The following is an 18946-nucleotide window of genomic DNA, read 5'->3' as shown; positions in this document are numbered from 1 at the left end:
TTTTTTTTTTTTTCTTTGACCGGTAAGGGGATCGCGACCCTCGGCACGGTGTTGTCCATACCATGCTGAGCCATCAAGTGCACCGGCCATCCCTATATAGGATCCAAACCCGCGGCCTCAGTGCTACCAGGGCCTCACTCTCCCGAGTGAGCCACGGGGCTGGCCCAATTAATATATATTTTTTATATTCTGTTGTGAAGCAGTTGGAGGGCAGGGGAAAGGGAAGGAAATAGGGTGGAAGAAGGAGGAAGGAGGAGGGGTGGGATTGAAGCCTGTGGTGCCCCCCTCATTCCCACAGGGGAGACCAGGTGGCTTCCAGTGGTTGCTTGGTCATTGCCAGGCTGGGTGCAGATGTCAGGGGGCTGTGGTTAAAGCCCTAGCCCCCTAACACCCCAGCTCAGAAGCCCAGGACACTTCTTGTGGCAGCTTGGTAGTCTTTGCTGGGCTGGTTGCAGATGGCAGGAGTGTGTGGCCGAGGCCCTTGGATTCTCACCACCCTGGCCTGGGGCAGCCCGGGCTGCTTCCTGCTGTGGCTTGGTGGTCTTCACTGGGCTTTGGGCATGTCGTGGGGTGTGGCCAAGGCCCGAGGCCCCCACCCTTGGGACCGGTTGTGGGTGTCAGAGGGCATGGCTGAGGCCAGGAGCCCTCCCCCTTCCATGGCTTGGTAGCTCCGTGGACTTCCGGTCCATGTAGGTGTTATAGGTGTTCTGTAATGATGTGAAAACTTTGCTAGTTAATATCAAACTTTGTCTCTAGTTGTGGGTATTTTGTTTTATTCTTTCAGTTCTGTGTTGGGTTATTTGCTGTTCCCACCACTTCAACTCTGCACTGGAACTAATTTGTTGTCCTTTGCTTACTTCTAAAATGGGAGAACTTCCTGTGGGGACCAGTAATTGAACTGTGTGGTTGAGCTAAATTGCTGCTTTGCTGCTGATTCCTTGGGGAAGGCTTTTTGTGGAGCTCACGTTTTAAGGATTGACTTTATAGGTACTTCTGGCTCTTGTGAGATCTGGTGCACCTGGGTTGTGTGGACACTCTGGTCTGGGCCTGAGTCTTTCACAACTGCACCCCCTGCAGTTCTATATTCCTGACCAATCTCCACTGAGTGGTCCTATGCTGCTTGGGGGACAGATCAGCTGTCCTTGCTGTGCCCCAGTGTTCCCCAGTGGGCCCGTCTCCCCCACCACCCATGCTCCAAACACTTCCCATGGGATGGGACCTGTGCCAGTCTCTTGCGGTGACAAACTGGCCTCTGAGTGGCTCCTTTTTTTCAATTGTTCTGGCTCCTCACTCCTATGTGGGTCCACAGGAACCCTATTAGTGGTCTTGCTGTCCTGGGGGCCACCAAGGCCCTCTTTTCACCTGTTGCCTCCAAGCAACTCCATCTGAAGGGCACAGCTGTGGCTTCTGCTGGCTCCTGCTCTGTGCACTCAGCAGCTCCAGCCTAGACATGGCCGGGGCTCGAAAATAGTCAGAGTGGTTTTTTCTTTCTCTCATCATGGCTTCTCCTTCCCTCATGCACTCTGTAGGTCTCTTGTCCTCTCCCCCTGAGCTCTAGCGGTCCCAGTTTGGCTGTTGTTGCTTTTTAATAGTTGTAAATTGGTTGATTTGTGGGAGAGAGTGATGCTGGGGACTGTTTATTACACCGGCTTGACCAGAAGCCCCCTATGCTGCCATATTTACAGCTCAGCTGAGACTGTACCATTTCTTTGTTTAAGAAACCAGCTAAATTCTGATTTAGAATTTAGTTTAAGCTTGTTTAAGCTGGTTTCTTGACTGCCAAGAGTTTCACTTCAGTCATTCATGAGTCTGACAAGTTAGTCATCAGAATCCTTGATTTTAAAGTAAATTTTGCTGATAGTGGCTGTTTTCTTGGATGATATTTGATATCAGTGATGTTTCTGAGGCTGTATTTTCCCCTCAGCTCTTGCTTGTTTTCTTCCATGCAGGTTTATTGTGCTTCACCTCTCTCCTGTTGTGGACAATAACCATTTGGTTTCTTTTGTGAAATCTTTAGAGGAAGCCACACTCAGCACCACCGCCTGCGTAGTGCTGTCTCACCAGAAGGACAATCCACACAGAGTCGCTATTGTAGTGGTGCCTTCTAAAGATTTAAACCAGGCACTTAAGAACTTGCGCTTGGAAGGGTTTGGGGGACCTCCAGAGTCATCTCGTCATTTCCAAGTGAGAGAAGGAGAACAACTTCTTTTAAGGTTTACTGGAAACATATTTGCAACCGGTAAGTATAAAGAAATCTTTTTACGTGTTTTGTGGGCTATAAGCTGCAAATTTCAGAAGATCACTAAACTGGTATAACTAAGGAAGCCTTCAGAGGATTGAGGGGAACCTTGAGGAAGTAGGAAGAGAAAAACACTAATTTATTCTTCCTTTCCAGTCTCTTTCTTCACTCCTTAGGAGATGCATATTCCTTCATAGACAGATTCTAGGTGACGTTCTTAGAAACGGTCTTTTCCACAATTGCTCTCCAAGTCCGAGCTAGGATCATCTCTTTCCTGCAACAGTGCAGTTGCCTTCTAAGTGCTCCCCTGCTTCCACTAGTAGCTCCATGAAATCTCTTTCCATGCAGTAACATCAGTGATCTTTTAAAAACATAAGCCACACCATGTTACTCCTCAGATTAAAATCTTATTATCACCTCCTAGTCTACCTAAAATAATATCCAAACTCTGTAAGATGTCTTACAAAGAATCTAACCTGGAGTCAGTGGACTCCCAAGAGATGTGTGACTAGAACTATATTCTAGTATAATTGCCTTATCTGTAATTCCATGTATATTATATTATGTATTTAAAATAACTTCATTAACTGCTCTCAGAAGGAATCAACAGTTTTCACCAAACCCCAGAGAGGTCCATGGCACAGAAGAGGTTAAGAATCCCTGGGCTAGATGACACACCTGTTTGCCTCTCATCCTCATATTTGTCTACTGCATTTGTGTCTCCATTATAAATCTTATCACAATTTGAAATTATTTTATTTGTTTATCGGTTTACTTTTTGTGCATATACTTATGGAACAATTCTTCATTGGAATGCAAACTTCATGAGGGTGGTGACCATGTCTCTCTCATTTTATATCCTCTGAGCCTAGCATACCTGGTACGTCAAAGGCTTTTGATAAACGTGTAGGGAGTGAATGAATATATGACCATGCTAAGGAAAGCAAGCAGGATGATGAATATGAGAGGTGACAGCAGAGGTGGGAGAAGTAAGGGAATGGATGAGACAAAAGAGATAAAGGAGAGAGATGCAGAGAAAGAGAAATGTAGAGAAACAGTGTGTGGGAGAAGAGAGCAAGAGGTCTTCGCAGGAGTCTCCATCACAGCAATTTCTTTTGAATGAAGTCGGCCCCTTCACCTCTCAAACTCCTTTCTCTGAGAAACAGTAGAATCTATTAGGCACGTGTGTAAAGGTGAAGTGTGCGGGAGAATTAAGGGATGGGTTTTATGTGGTTTCTGGCCCAGGAGCCTTGCTATACACTTGACTTGAGGTAATATTCTCTGTTCATTTATAAATTAATAGGTATCCCATTGAATTTAATGATGCTTGTTTACTCTCTGATTCAAGAAATGGCTCCAACCCATTAGCTCTTTGTTACTTCAAAAAAAATGGTGAGGCTTGAAGCTGATGCTGCCTTTTTTTCTGGTATCTCAGGAATAAGTGAGACTCGAAGTGTCACAATTTGAAATGTCTCTTTCTCTCTTACATATACTATCTCAGCCATCTGAACCAGCTGATGGGACTTAGTGAGTGAGTTACAAGGATGTCAGAGAAGGGAGAAGGGGAGGGACAGGCAGGAGAGGAAGGAAGGGTGGAATTGGTCCCTTCCTACTTGGCTTTTGGAGCAGAAAACACTGTGTCCACCCTGGGGAAATTTCTCTAATGAGAGATAGTCAAAACCCAGAAGCATCCCACCCAAACTAATGATGCAAATTATTTTCCTGTAATACTTGGGACAGCAGCTGTATTTACCTACTGCCCTAAGAAGGAGTGAGTCGCTGTTCTTTTCATAGGCAGTGGTACTGAGTGTGCAACTGCCTGCAGTGGAGGCAGGGAGCACATGCTGAAATAAGAGTGCCCGAGGACGGCCAGCCTGTGTGCAATGCCTCCGTGGAAGGGGTGGAGAAGAGCTCATCTGTATTCGAGGAAAATGAGGCACACAGTATGCCCAGATCCTTTATGCTTTGCTTTTCCTGGAAACCCATGTTTGGACCTGACATTTTCTCTGCCTAAGAGGAACAAGATCCCGAGTGAAAAATGGATACCTGGTCCTTCCATCACGGCCTGGGGTAGTCTCTACCCTACTGTATCTTCAGGGCTCACCTCAATGATCATGTTCAGAGAAGCGTCCCCTATCCTTCCTGATTATGTCAGTCCTTATTTTATTTTTTTCAGGGCTGTATTTTACTTTTTCAGATTCTCACTATTCTTTGTGGCCCTTGTTGCAGATGCAATTTCCTATTTACTCATTTAATTGTTTGACCAGTTTGTCTGACTACAGTTCCATTGTGGGTGGGACTTTTCTGTTTGTGGGCACCATTCAATCCCCAGGACCTAGGACAGTGCCCAGCAGCTGGAAGGAGCTCAGTGAGTATTTGTTGAAAGAATGAAAACAAAAGCTTAGGAGAGGACTTAATATTATGTTATTAAGTGTGATTAAAAGTATTTAAAACTTTAATTAATGAATTTAGACAACACGTCTTTGAGAATTGCCAAAATCTCTCTGTTCACTTACAGCAAATATGGATGATTCTTCTGAGTGAGGTTCAAGGGACATGAGCTCTTTCTATTTCTAAGAGGAAAAAAGATGGATAGGTACTCCCCTTACTCCCCTTGGTTCTCATATTGGTCTTTAGCATTCTTCAGGACACAAGCTACAGCAAGCTTTCATTCTCTAGATTAAAGCTGTAAATTCAGCATTTAAACTTTCTGTTGTGTGACATTCAAGCCCCAGTACACACAAAATCCAGAAAGGGCTAGGAAGTGCTTTTTTATTATTATTGGTTATGAATATTCGTGAGATACGAAGATGATTGTCACCCCTCGTGCCCATGATGTGAGGGCCAGAGTCATACTGGCAGCATACCCATTACCACAAATTGCATTTGTACCCTGTGTCCCCCACCCAATTACCCCCAACCTCCCTCTCCCTCCCCCCCCCACTCCACTTTGTAGCCCAAGGAATGTTCTCTCCCTCTTCAAATCCAATGCACTACTGTGGTCTTTCCTTCCTTCTTTCTCTCTTAGATCCCACATATGAGTGAGTGTATGTGGTATTTATCCCTCTGAGCTTTGCTTATTTCACTCAACATAAGTTTCTCCAGGCTCATCCATGTTGTTGCAAATGGGCGTATTTCATTCTTTTTTATGGCAGAGTAGTATTCCATGGTGTACATATACCGCAGTTTCCTTATCCAATCATCCATCGGTGGACATTTAGGTTGGTTCCATGTCTTGACTATTGTAAACAGAGCTGCAATGAACATGGGAGTGCAGATATCCCTTCAACATGATGATTTGCAAGGAAGTGCTTTACAAGATTTTATATAATGACTCCTTAGCATCATGCATAACATCTAATATCACCCTGTGGAGATTTGTGTGTCTCAAAGTTGCCCTTTGGTCCTTTGGCCCAGGGAAGTGATTTTCCTAGATACATGTGTAGGATGCTAGTATAACCATCCATTCATTCATTCAACAAAAATCCCCTGTAGGAGTATTATAGTGTAGTGGGAATAAACAAAAAAGTAAGCAAATAAGTAAATGAAAAATTTATAGCTTAACACAGGCTGAAAAATGCATTATAGAAAAATAAAGCAGGGAAATGATAAAAAGGGTCTCGGAGGGAGCAGCAGAGTTGCAAATTTAAAGTCATCAGGGAAGACCTTTTTGAGAAGGTTACATTTAAACAAAGACTCTAAGAATGTGAAAGAACAAGCCATAACCTTATTTTAGGGGAGTTTGTCCCAGGCAGAGGAATTACAAGTGCAAATGAGCTGAGGCAGAAACATGCCTTGTGTGTTTGAGGAACAGCAGGAGGCCGGGATGGCTGAATCAGAGGGATTGAGAGGTTGTAGGAGGTGAGGTGAAGACTGATCATGCCTTGGAGGTCATCGCAAGGACTTTGCCTCTTTTGCTAAGTGAAATGAAGAGCTACAAAGGGTTTCAACAGAGGAGTGACAGGATCTGATTTTTGTTATCACTGTGTTGAGAATTGACAGTAGAAGCAGGAGTAAAAGCAGCGAGACCAGTTAATGAGCCATTGCAGTAAACCAAGCAAGAGATGACGGTGGCTTAGAGGTAGAGGTGGTGGAGAATGGGCTAGAATTATAGAAATACCCTTAGCCTGTTGTTCTCACAGGATTTTTTTTTTGCTTCCCTGTATTGCTAGCCTTTTCACTTCTTCATCTGACTTTTCTAAGCCAAAGCATTTATTCCTACATTTGTACTTCCTATGTCATCAGTGAAAATAGTCAATACTTATTATTAAGAAACTACAGTGCTATAAGAAACAAGTAACCCACCCACAAAATATAAGTAAATCCTGGATTTCTTGACATATAAAGACAAGTATTTATTGAATAGTTATGATTTCAGGTGCTCTATACATAATGTGTTGAGAAGGAGAAAAAAATTCTCAAAAGGTAAATTAGTGGTTGATTTCATACATTGGGTATGCAATGAGTGGCTTTTGCTTTTACTCCTCTTTCAAATGTGCCAGTGAGGGAGAAAAAATAAAATAAAATAAAGCAATTTCTTTGTGCTACTTGTCCTTTTTGGGTCTTTTTTTTTTTTTTTAGCGACAATGAAACTCAAACCTTAAAAATTTACATAATGCTTTCTGTTTATAACACTGAGTATGCTATTTATTACTAGAAAATCCTCAATAATTTCATCCCTATTTCATATATAAAATGTGATCTTAGAGAGTTGCATTACATATCTTTATTTTTAAAAATTGACTGGCAATAAGAGGGAGATAGGGAGATAAATTTTAGATCTGAATTGAACCTATGTAGCTAATGCTTACCCTCAATCCTTGTATCCTGTGTATGAATCATTTCATATGAATAATTGTGCACCTGGTAGGGAGTATAATGCCTTTCAATGGATGAGAGGAGAAATTTCCTAAGTGGTATTCCACTGGGACCAAAGTAGTGACATTCTTCTTGATAGTACTCTAGTGGTATGGAAAGAAAAGCTTGCCAAGTGTCACTCCAGTGATCTGGAAACTCTAATTTACCTAATTTGCTATTTAGATCATATTTTAATGATGCAAAATAATTTGTAATTTTTTTTTTTTAACCACAGTGAGACTCTTTTTATAAGGCAACCCCTGATTAGTCATTCCTTTTTTAGGAATTAGTTTTGTTCAAGTAGCCAGGTTGCCTCTCAAGTAAAGGGATCTATTCCTATACCTTCCATAATCTGGAGTTGTTCTATTTCTAGATTTAACTGTGCTTTAGAGATTCACCAAAATGACCTCTAGCAGTCACTATAGGGAGAAAGATAGTGGTGTCTTTTACATCTCTCCCTGAACTCTTCTTTCATTGGGCAAAATGTAAGATTTTCCATGAGAGAGAACACTGGGCAAGCAAGATTTTCCATGAGAGAAAACACTGGGCAGTCAACTTTACAACACCTTAACAGGAGCAGAAGAAAGTTTCAACTAGATATGAAAACTTCGTCTTGACATTTCTTTTAAAAATTTAACTCGGCTGTTTTTTGGCATACAAACTCAAAATAATGAAAGAATCTTGCTTTTTTCTTACCAGTTGCTATTATTGCTATCTTTTATTGAGCACATACTATGTGCCAGGCTCTGTGGAAATTATTTTATCCATATTATCTAATTTTATACCCAGAGCAATCCTAGGAAATAAGTTTCATTTCTCTTGTTTTAAAGATAAGGAAGTTAAGTCTCCAAGAAGCTCAGAGATATGAAAGAACTGGATAAATATTACAATATAGATAAATAATAGAGGCTGGACTTGAATTTAGATCTTTACGTCCAAAATGTATTATCATAACTGCTACACTATAGCTTTCTATAAATTTTACAAAGGGTACTGCAGGCATATATTGCCTTAGGAAAGATGGCAGTGTCTAGTTTATTGTTGCAATAACAAGGAAAAATATGCTGATTGTTATGTTAAATATACTGATTATTATGTTATTGTTAAAACCCCCATGAGTGAAAGGTTATGTTCACAAAAGCTCTAGAATTGTCAGTGAGGAGTAAAGAAGACTTTTACAATATCATTGTTTTAGGAGAATCTACCAGGTTTTCTTAGAATTTCCATAATACAAATCCATTAACTATTCCAGTTGAAAGTTCTAGAACAGCACTGTTCATTTCTGCAATTGTGGAAATGTTTTATACCTGCACTGTTCAATGAGGTAGCCACTAGACATATGTGGCTATTGAGCATTTTAAATGTAGTTAGAGTGACTGAGGAGTTTAGTTTTTAATACTATATAATGTTAATTAATTTTTACTTAAATAGCCACATGTTATAGGAGAGTGCAGTTCTAGAATATTTATTTTGAGGTCATAATAGTGTACAATAGTGATATGAATAGTTAAGAGAAAGTAAAAAGATAATTCTTGAAAGGTGAAAATAATTTTCTAAGTACTTAAAGACCTAATAGTTTCTTGTTACAGCAAAATGGAAGAGAAAAGAAAATGAAGGAAGCAGCCAGAGCATCTGGCTCAATTACAGATGAGAAATCTTTTTCAGATGAGTAATCTATGGTCTCAGCCAGTTGCTGCTTTGTCAGGTTATGTTTTGACAAAACACACACAAAAAGCCTTAATTGTACTTAACAAATGAAACAATCATTTGAATTTTTAAAAATTACGACAAAGTGATGTGTCTTAATAGTAACAAATGCATTTTACTTCTATTTAGGCAATGGGAAGGACTATGAAAAAGACTACAAACTTATTTTTCACTTGCAAAGAAAACCCAGGCTGGAACTCCAAATCAAAGAGGTGGATGAATTTGGAAACTATAGCTGCCCCCATTATAAGGGCACCATTGTAGTTTATAAAGTACCTAAAGAAAAGATAGTCCCCAACTTGGATCAATCTCCTATATTTAATGAAAACCATTATCAGTTGCCAATTTGCAAGTTACCGTTGAGATTGCCAAAGGTGAGTTATTTTATTTTCCTAATTACCATATTTTGTTAATTCTTTATAATTCTCTACCACAATCAGTTCTGCAGGCATATGGATGCATAAGGTTAAAAGAAGAGGCAAGAATAAAGTTGATAAGTAAAGAGTAAGTAGGCCCAATTTTAGAGTGCTGTAATACATATCAGGATTTCTATTTCTTTTTCTTCATATCAGCTTTTCTAATAAGAGCAATTCAAGTTGATCTGGTCCTCACAGTACGTCATTAATGACTATGAAAATAACATTGTTCATTTTCTGTAACTGCACCTGATTAGCTGAGAAATCATTTATGAAAACATAGAATACGTTTCAGAGCATATTACTTTAAGGAAAAATCGTGGTGAACAGGAAAATGACATAAAAATATCTTCACTGAGATCTACCAAATTCTGCCTGTTTGATACATGAGTTAATTAGTCTTATCAAAAATTCTTACTCTGGGGCCGGCCCGGTGGCACACTGCTACAGTGCGCCGCTTGGGAAGCGCGGTGGCGCTCTCGCTGAGGGTTCGGATCCCACATACAGACTGGCCGCTCACTGGCTGAGTGAGGTGCTGGAGCAACACCGAGGGTTGCGATCCCGTTGCTGGTCCCGGTCCGGTGCGGGCGCGACACTGAGGGTTGCGATCCGTTGCCGGTCACGAAAAAAGCAGAAAGGAAAAAAAAAAAAAAAAAAAAATTCTTACTCTTATCAGAAAGTAGAACTGAGTTACTCCTCCAAACATGTCAAAGGCACAAATAAATACATTTTATATGCTATATATACAATTTATTTCAGTGATCCAGAACTTAGTACATCTAAACTATATTCTTAATAAGATGTATAACTGAAAATTTCATTTTATCACCTCTGTGAAAGAACAAACTTCTTTTTCTTTAATTATTTTTCCATCTTTTTACTTTTTGTATTATGAATAGTAGAAATGTATTTTCCATGGGATTAGATTTTGTACTGATTTTAAATAAATCAATACAGTAAGTGACTAATTTAACCAATATTAATTAAACTTCTGAAATAGGCAATGTGCTATGCTAGCCGTCGTGATCAATACAAACCAGTAGAGGATAATAAATGGCCTAAATCTGCATTGTCTTGAGTGGTAGCCACATGTGGATACTGGGGTTGAGTGGTTAGCTCAGTTGGTTAGAGCACGATGTTATAACATCAAGGTCAAGCATTCAGATCCCTTTACAGGCCAGCTGCAAAAACAGAACAAAACAAAACAAAACAATAACATGTGCATACTGAGCTCTTGAAATATGCCTAGTCTGAATTGAGATACACACTGGATTTCAAAGACTCAGTGCAGAAAGTATACAAACTACCTCATTAATAATTTATTTATATTGATTACATTGCAAATTTGTAATGTTTTGGTTATATCAAATTAAATAAAAATGTATTATTAAAATTAATGTCACCTTTTTTTAAAAACTTTTTTTTAATGTGGCTACTAGAATATGTTAAATTATGTATATGTGTCTCAATTGCATTTCTACAGGCTAGTACTTCTTTAAATAAATTTATAATCTAGTGGAGTATGCAAAACAGGTACATGAAATTACCTTATAAGATAGTAACTGATTAATAGTCTAAACAATGTACTAATAGTTGTTTAGAGGAGGAAAATGGCTTTTCTAGAAGTTAAAACCAGTAGAAACTTTGTGGTGATTGTGGCATTTTATCTGAGCTTTGTAAGTTGGTAGGAATTCGGCCACTGGAAATGAAGAAAAAAAGCAAGTTACAGTTACAGTGAGGAAATGAAATGCGTTGAGCTGGGTGGTAGGCATATCTCAGCAGGAATTCACAGCCTGTATAGCAACTATTGTAATAATTTCTAATATACCAAAGTCTTTCAAGTGCTCTACATGCATTGCATCATTAAATGCTCAAAAATCCTATTAGGCATTAGCATTGTTCTCATTTTATAGGAAACTGGTGATTGATCCTTTACATCTCTGCTTAAGTGTGGCCTCTTCCAGGAAGCCTTCTTGACCTCTCCTTCCATACCAAGTTAGGTGCTCCTGGTATGCAGAGCCACAACATTCTGCACTTTCCCTATCTCTGTAGTTACCATATTTCTTTATAATCATTTGTTTATGTCCTTGCCAATAGACAAGTGCTTCTCAATCTTTTTGTGACTGTTATTGCCTTCCTAGGGAGTCTTTTTAGACATTTTTTCCTAATCATCTCTCTCCATGAAATGTTATTAACCCAGATATACTGTGTGTCTGTTTATGTACTGCACATATATCTGTTTTATATGTAAAAAGAGTAAGCTTTTTCATTTCAACCAAAAACAAATTTTTTCTCCTTGAGAATGACATCACCCCAGTTGAGAATGTAGGCATTAGATTGTACAGGTTAATATACTGTCCTGCTCAACTTTGTATTGCCAGTGCCAGGAAGATAGTAAGTGCTTGATAAATATCTGTGAATGACCAGATGAATGAGAGAATTTCTGCAAAGCTTAAAATTGCCCAGCCTTGAAATTGATAATATTGAAACTATGTTGGCACGTTTAAAAATAAAAAAATTTAAATGCCTGCTGCCTTTCATAGATGAGTCTACTGCCAATATGCCATCTGTCCTTTCTTTTTCTCTGAGATGAATTTGTATAGGGCTTTCCAGATTTACTCTCATATCCCTTTCTTGTGCCCAAAGTCTTCACAAGTAAGTTTGACAGGGTAGAGAAAGAAACTGTGGCTGTGGAAACTTTTTTTTCCTCTTTTAAAGCTAGCATGCCTAAATGGGAATTGAAACCATGACCTTTATTCTGGAGAACAGACTTCTTCCATAAAGCTCAGAATTTTAAAAAACCCACCTCGTTTAAGCAGTATGAAAATGTGCTACTTTTCAAGGAAATGAAAGTAGCCTTATCATAGTAGCTTGGCATTAATGAACATGACATCATGCATACACTTATACATGTAGCATGAATTAGGTGAAGGTATTTGTCAAAATTAAAAGTTCTTTACACACAAAGGACAAGCAGTAAATATTTATATGTATTTATATTCATAGACATAGACACACATTCATACACACATAATTCCAAGATGTGATTTGTACTATGTCTGAGTCCCAAAGATATGAAGACATATCACTTTTTACTTCATCCTTGTGAGGATCTCTGTGCCTTTTATTTTTCAGCCTCCATATTTCATTCATTCATATATTATTCATTCAGCAAACACTTGCTATATTACAAGGGCCCAACATGCAATGATGTTCCTGTATGTACGGCCTTATTCTTACCTTGCTTCTCTGTAGTCTTGTTTCAACTCAGAGGGCAGAGTTGTCCTTTAAACCGTTAGTCAAATCATCCCATGTCTCTGCTCCAAGCCCTCCATGCTCTTGGTTTCACTTAGAGTAAAAGGATCTCTATGCACTTGGCCCCCACTGACTCTAGGATCTTCTCTCCTCTTCTCTCCTCTTCAGTTTTTCAGCTCTAACCATGATGATGTTCTTGCTGTTCCTGTAACGTGTTATGCATGCTTCTGCTTTAGGTCTTTGTGTTAGTGATTTCCCCCTGCCTAGAATGTTCTTCTATCGGATACCTGCATGCCTAACATTCTTAACATTCCTTCAATTCTTTTCTCAAATTCCACCTTTTCTTGGAGGTCTACGCTGATTCTATTAAATATGGCAATCTGCTTCTACCCCCACACACTGACACTCCTGTTCCTCCTTAACCTGCCCTGGCCTTTTCTTTCCTTTAAAGCATTGCTACCTTCTAATATGTATTTCCTCACTTACTATGTTTATCATAGGAACACCTTCTACCCCACCACTAGGATGTAACCTCCGTGAAGGTGGGGAACTTGGTGTTTCATTCGCTGCCAAATCGCAGGTACCTAGAACATTGCCTGTCGTATGTGAGATGCTCAGTAAGTGTTTGTTGAATGAATGAGTGAATTCATAAGTAGAGCTTGCATATTAAATACCAAAAGTGTGAGGAGGAAAGTGGGAAGTGCAAAGGAAGGAAAAAAATTAGCGTCAGAGGATAGACAGAATTGGTGGTGTGCACTTGCAGGTGGGGTGGCCAGGTAAGACCTAACTGTGGAGGTGAATTCTGGGCTGAGGAGCAATCAGCGACCAGAAGCCCATCTGCTTATAGGCCAGGAGAGCAAAAAAGTGAAGGAAACGGGAAGTACCAAGACTCTGTGATAAGTATGAGCTTCACGTCAAGGACTAGAAGGAAAGCCATCATGGCTAGTGCACACATGAGGGCTACAGGAAGGTGAGGTATGAAAGATGGGGATACTTCATTTTCAATACAATCTCTTGAAAATGGTGACATAAACAGTATATGTGAAAATATATGGTTAAAAAGAAAAATGATTTGCCTCTAAATCTTTCCTACGTTGTGCCTGAGATTTTCTCCTTCTACAAAGGGGTCAAGTAAATTCAGTTCATACTATGTGTATTTGTACTTTGGTAGAAACAAGGCAAGTTTCAAAAAACTCTCAATTTTTTTTAAGTGGAAGGAAGTGGGAGGAATGTTTTGTGTGTGCGCATGTGCTTCTGAAATCATGCCAGATAGGTGACTGTCTGCTATTTGTTTATTTGCACCATCTTGGGTTGTGACTGCTGTTTACTCTTCCCACCTGCTTGGAGGTTTTGCTTTGAAAGAAAGAAAAGCTGCAGATCTGATGGCTGTAGTCTGTCTATTCGAGGCTGCAGTTTCTCAGTAACACCTAACCTACATATTTACATAAGCCATCTGTTGACCCAAGATTTGCTTAGCCTGAACTTCCTTTTTTGTTTTAAACTGAACTTATGACATGTGATTTCTAGTAAATCATGATACCACTTCAATACTTACTACTTGCTTGCATCAGAAGAAGCATGCGGATGATAGTGTGGGACTCAGTTCATCAGAATCACCGCTTTCTTACAACTTAGGACTTTCACTACCATCTCTCTGCCCTGCTAGGGATGATTTTTTTCCCCATATGATTTTTTTTTCTAACACCACAAAATACGAAAGCAATCTTGACTATATAAGTGAGAAAATTCAGAGCTATTGAAAATGTTTACGTCCACAGGCACTTCAGTTCTACTTAATCTTTTTAGTTGCCATAAATTTACAAAATTATATCAGTGTTTGAGAATAAAATGGAGCAGGGGCCGGCCCATGGCTCACTTGGGAGAGTGTGGTGCTGATAACACCAAGGCCATGGGTTTGGATCCCTATACAGGGATGGCCGGTTGGCTCACTTGGGAGAGCGTGGTGCTGACAGCAACAAGTCAAGGGTTAAGATACCCTTACTAGACATCTTTAAAAAAAAAAAAAGAATAAAATGGAACTTATTACCCTATTTCTAGCTATTAAGAAAGCAGATTAGAAAAAGCCATGCTTTTAAAAAAAAATACCCTGTAAGAGAAATCAGGAGTGTTTTGGTTTGTTTTTGTTGCTGCTGTTTTTGTGGGAATAGTGAATTTAGGGTGATTTTTAAATTTTCTGTAACTTAGTTTCATGCTTTCTACACTAGAGTTAATTCCAATCACATGTGTGTTGCTTCATGTCCAACCCCCTTTCAATTATAGAAAAAAGTCACAGGAATCTCGGTGAGTAGAGATCTTATGTTAATTTTCTTAACCTGGGAAAGTTTTTCCAAACCTCATTCTTGCCAGTGTCCCCACTCTGGCTTTCTTCACCCCTCCCTCGACGCACCCACATGCTCGCAGTCTCACGGGCCCACGAGCCATCAGAATGGCCTGCAAAGATACAGATGTGATCATGTCACTAAGAAAGATTTGGCAGAAAAATGAACAAAGCTGGTTTAGTCAGAAAGAGGATCCTGTATTCTTTTCTTGGAAAGTGCTTTGCCCACCAGCTTAATCAGCAGAATTTTCTCTTCTTACCCTATGCCCATTGCCTTCCTCTTTATCTTCCCCTTCCCTTATTTTCTTGTATTCTCTTAGATTCTTCTCCCCTCTGCTCTTCTCCACCATCTCTTCTCCTCCTCCTCCCCTTTCACCCCTTCTCCTACTCCCCTTTCTCTCCCCACTTATCTCTCCCCCTCCTTCTTCCCTCCACCCTCGTCCATAAAAGGGAAGGTCTTCTCTGCTAAGAGGGCAGCGTAACTAAACCAGGAATTGAGCACTACATTGTCATACAGCTTTCAATAATTTTTATTTTATGAAGGAAGCAGGTATGTTTTTGCCTGTTTGAGAAAATTTAATAATTTAATAAATAATGGATGTATTTGCATTTCCCTTAAAATTGTATCACTTAATAAGTAAAAAGTAATGCTCATTCATTTAAATGATTTTCTAGTTCATGAACTCCAGCTGTTTTTGTTTTTCTTTCTGGAGTTGTATTAGTCAACACATCAATGAGCAAAAATGAAGTAAGGGCCTAAAATATGAGATATTGTGGAGGGCCTAAAAATAATGATAATAGTAATACAGGTCAAAATTCTAGCTTTCAAGGAAATTACAGTGTAGTGCAGGAAATAAAGCATAAACACTATGAAAGTTATAAAACATTGCAAGAGATAAGTAATAATCACATACAACAATGTAGCAATATCAAAAGGCAGGAGCTGATCATTAATTGAAAATGAATGGCCAAGATGGTTAGTGCGAGGGCATTTCAGAGAAGAGAGTGATTCCTGTGGGCTGAGTTGAGCTGGGGATGCTTCACAGAGCAAGATGGATGTAGAGAATGTTTAGGATCTGGAGAGAAAGAGACAATGAGTTCCACACAAGAGGGATGGAACGAGCAGAAACTCTGAAGTGGCAAAGCACAGGTGTGTTTTCAGGAAGAACGATCATTACACCTGTGTGGCTTGAGTGGACAATTTGGAAAAGTCATATTGCAGATAAGTTGGGGAAAGATTACTGAGCGATTTGAATGCCTTATTTAGGTCAATCAAATGTCTCTGTACTTGTTGTAAGTGGGACCTTCTGTCAAAATTCATCAAAATAATGAGAATGGCTTTATGACATATACATCACAGGCAAAGTAGAGAGTCACACTAGAGACGCTTAGCATATGAGTAATCAAATAAATCTCTCAATGACTGATATTCTTGGAATGGGTATGTCCGTAACTGAGGATGGAGAAGTAGGTTATCTAGTTAGTTTATAATTAAGTTTATCTTTTACAACATAAGCAATGATAAGCCATTGGAAAATTTTAATCAAGAGGATGATATGATCTAATTTTGTTAGCCATATCACCTATAAGGATAAATTAGAAAGAGAAGAGCATACAACAGTAAAATAAAGAACTAATAAAATAGTCCATGGAAGAGATGTGATGGCCTGATGCAAGATCATGCAGTAAGGATGGCAAGAAGGGAACAGAGTGGAGAAAGTTTTAGGATTCGGGATCAACAGGACTTGGTGATAGAGTGAATGTGTTCGGGTTTGAGAGGCAGAAAGACATTGGTAGGTAGAGGAAGTTGTGGAGGAGCTTCCTAGGTGACTCTCAGGACGCTAGTTTGAGCTATTGTCCTGTGATACAATAAAGTGTTTTATTGACTTTACTTTGGAAGTGCTTTATCTCTGGTCCCCCTAATATTGCCCTATTCAATAGATGATTGCAATTTTTTCCTTGGAGACCTATCACCAGTCCTCTTTTCTATTCTAAGCTATCTTCCACACAACCAACAAGGTGGTTTTTCTCAAAAACAAGTATGATTTTATCATTGTTCTGCTAAAACTTCTCCATTGGCAGTGAATGTCTATTGACCAAAGTCCAAGCCTGTTACCTTGGCATGTAAGGCCCTTCACGAACCCCTACAGCTTACTGCCACAACGTTTTTGTATTACATTTATCCAACTAACATCTTTTGCTCCAGTTCCACTTAAGGTCTCATTTCTCTTACACGTTACAGTCATAACTGCCTCAGAGCCTCTTCCCATGGCTGTGCTTGTGACAGCATCAACTCCACACAGCTCTATTATCAGCTCTTTAGAGGAAGCCTTTAAAGTTCCCAGGCAGAATTAGGCACTGCACTGTGTTATAACCAAAGCACTGTGGATATATATTAACATGTGGTCTGTTATAATTTTATTTATGTAATAATAATGGTAATAATAAAAATATCTGATGCTTATTATTTCCTGCTAGTAACTTGATAAAGCATTTACACATATTAATTCCTTTACTGAGAAGTTGGGTGGTTGAAGAAACTGAGGCACAGAGAAGTTGTCCACGGGAAATAGCTAGAGAATGGCAAAGCTACTGTTTCAATCCAAGTTTGTTTGATTCCAGTGGCAGCACTCTTTACCATTATATCTACTGTGTCCTTTTGTGACTGAGTTTCTCAGGGCTGGGAGCATAGCTCATTCAATTTCATAATCTCTTCTCCTAGTATGCATTCAACAATGTTTTGTTGAACTATTTACTAAATACACGAATGCATTCTGGTAAATTGATAAAGCAATCGAAGGTGGAGCCTTAATAGCTGACAAAAGCATTACCTGTTTCCCTCCCAGCTAACAGTTACATTTAGCGGAAACCTTTCATACCTTGACTAATGTGGGAATTACACACACTGTGGCAAGACCTGGCAGGAGGATGTTTGTGGCTCTCCAGACCTTTCCTGGCAACATTCGTATCACTCTTTCTGTTTGTTATAAGGCAAAACAACCAAACCAAAACAAAACAACAAAAAACACCAGAAACTTAAAAATAATATATGAGGATATTCTAGAAAAAGTTATGCTCAGAGTTAAATAGGCACCTTAACAGGTTTTCTGGATTGACAAAACCTGTTGGGATTAATCTAAAAGTGGAACAGTAAAGAGGAAGTTAAAGTTAATGCAAGTTCTAACAATGTTGGGTATCTGTCTTTGATCTGTTGAGCTGTTTTAAAAATTAATAGCCTCTCCTGCATGGCTGCATTTATGGGTCAAAGTTATCTATTTTTGCTGGAAGTACTTGGAATATTAAGCAAAGTTTTAAGCATATCAACAATACTTAACATATATGGAGTGTTTGCCAAATGCCGGGTGTGTTCGAAGTGCTTTATATGAGTATATATTATGTCATTTAATCCCCACTGTGATCTCATCTGGTATATCTTCTGCTTTGCCCATTTGATAGATTAAAAAAATGAAATTAGAGACATTAATTTAGAAATCAGATTTATCTATTCCAGACTTTTTGACAACTTTTCTTTACTGCATCTATATATATTCCATATGTATTTTCTGAGTTTTCCAGATCGTTGCTTATTTTGTATCAGCAGCCATCCCTGGATACCCCTATTTTCTATTAATTCCAGCTCTTTAGATCCTTTGGGGTTTCTTGAATTGATCGTTCTGGTTACCAGGGGCCTAAAGCTGTCACCTTTCGTGACTGAGTTCTTTAAAACTGAGAGATATTTAATACCTTGCTCTTAACTCAACCATAATCATACTGAAGCCTTAACAAGAGTGATTTTATAAGAAGCAAGCAATTGAAAAAATAATGAAGAAAATAAGGTGAAAAGTTGGTTTCACAACAACCACAATAACACGTTGAACTTTCAGAAGGCGAGAACCGAACTATGGTTACTAAAGGTGGGAAAGGGGGAGGATGAGGGGGGTTAGTGAGAAAGTGGGTAATAGAAACAAAGAATAATTACATTTTGTAATGATGAACATGCTAATAATACTGATTTGATCATCATATATTGTACACAAATACTGACAGTCAACTGTCTTTCCCATAAATATGAATGATCAATAAAAAATTAAAAATTTGAGAACTCATGCAAATAAGATTTAGAGAGAGAATTTA

At 39.1% G+C, this 18946-nt stretch overlaps 1 protein-coding gene across 1 annotated transcript in view; it reads left to right on the top strand.

Moving 5' to 3' along the window:
- DTHD1 (death domain containing 1) overlaps positions 1-18946 on the top strand; it is a 54209-nt gene that overhangs the window by 20591 nt on the left and 14672 nt on the right. Inside the window, exons 6-7 of the mRNA XM_008581434.1 lie at positions 1950-2239; positions 8933-9177. Of these exons, the coding sequence (XP_008579656.1) occupies positions 1950-2239; positions 8933-9177 (535 nt within the window). The remainder of the gene's footprint in view (positions 1-1949; positions 2240-8932; positions 9178-18946) is intronic.

The sequence above is a fragment of the Galeopterus variegatus genome, unplaced genomic scaffold (assembly GCF_000696425.1).
Source record: "Galeopterus variegatus unplaced genomic scaffold, G_variegatus-3.0.2 Scaffold2356, whole genome shotgun sequence".
Lineage (NCBI taxonomy): Eukaryota > Metazoa > Chordata > Mammalia > Dermoptera > Cynocephalidae > Galeopterus > Galeopterus variegatus.
This window is presented reverse-complemented; position numbering and strand designations above follow the sequence as displayed.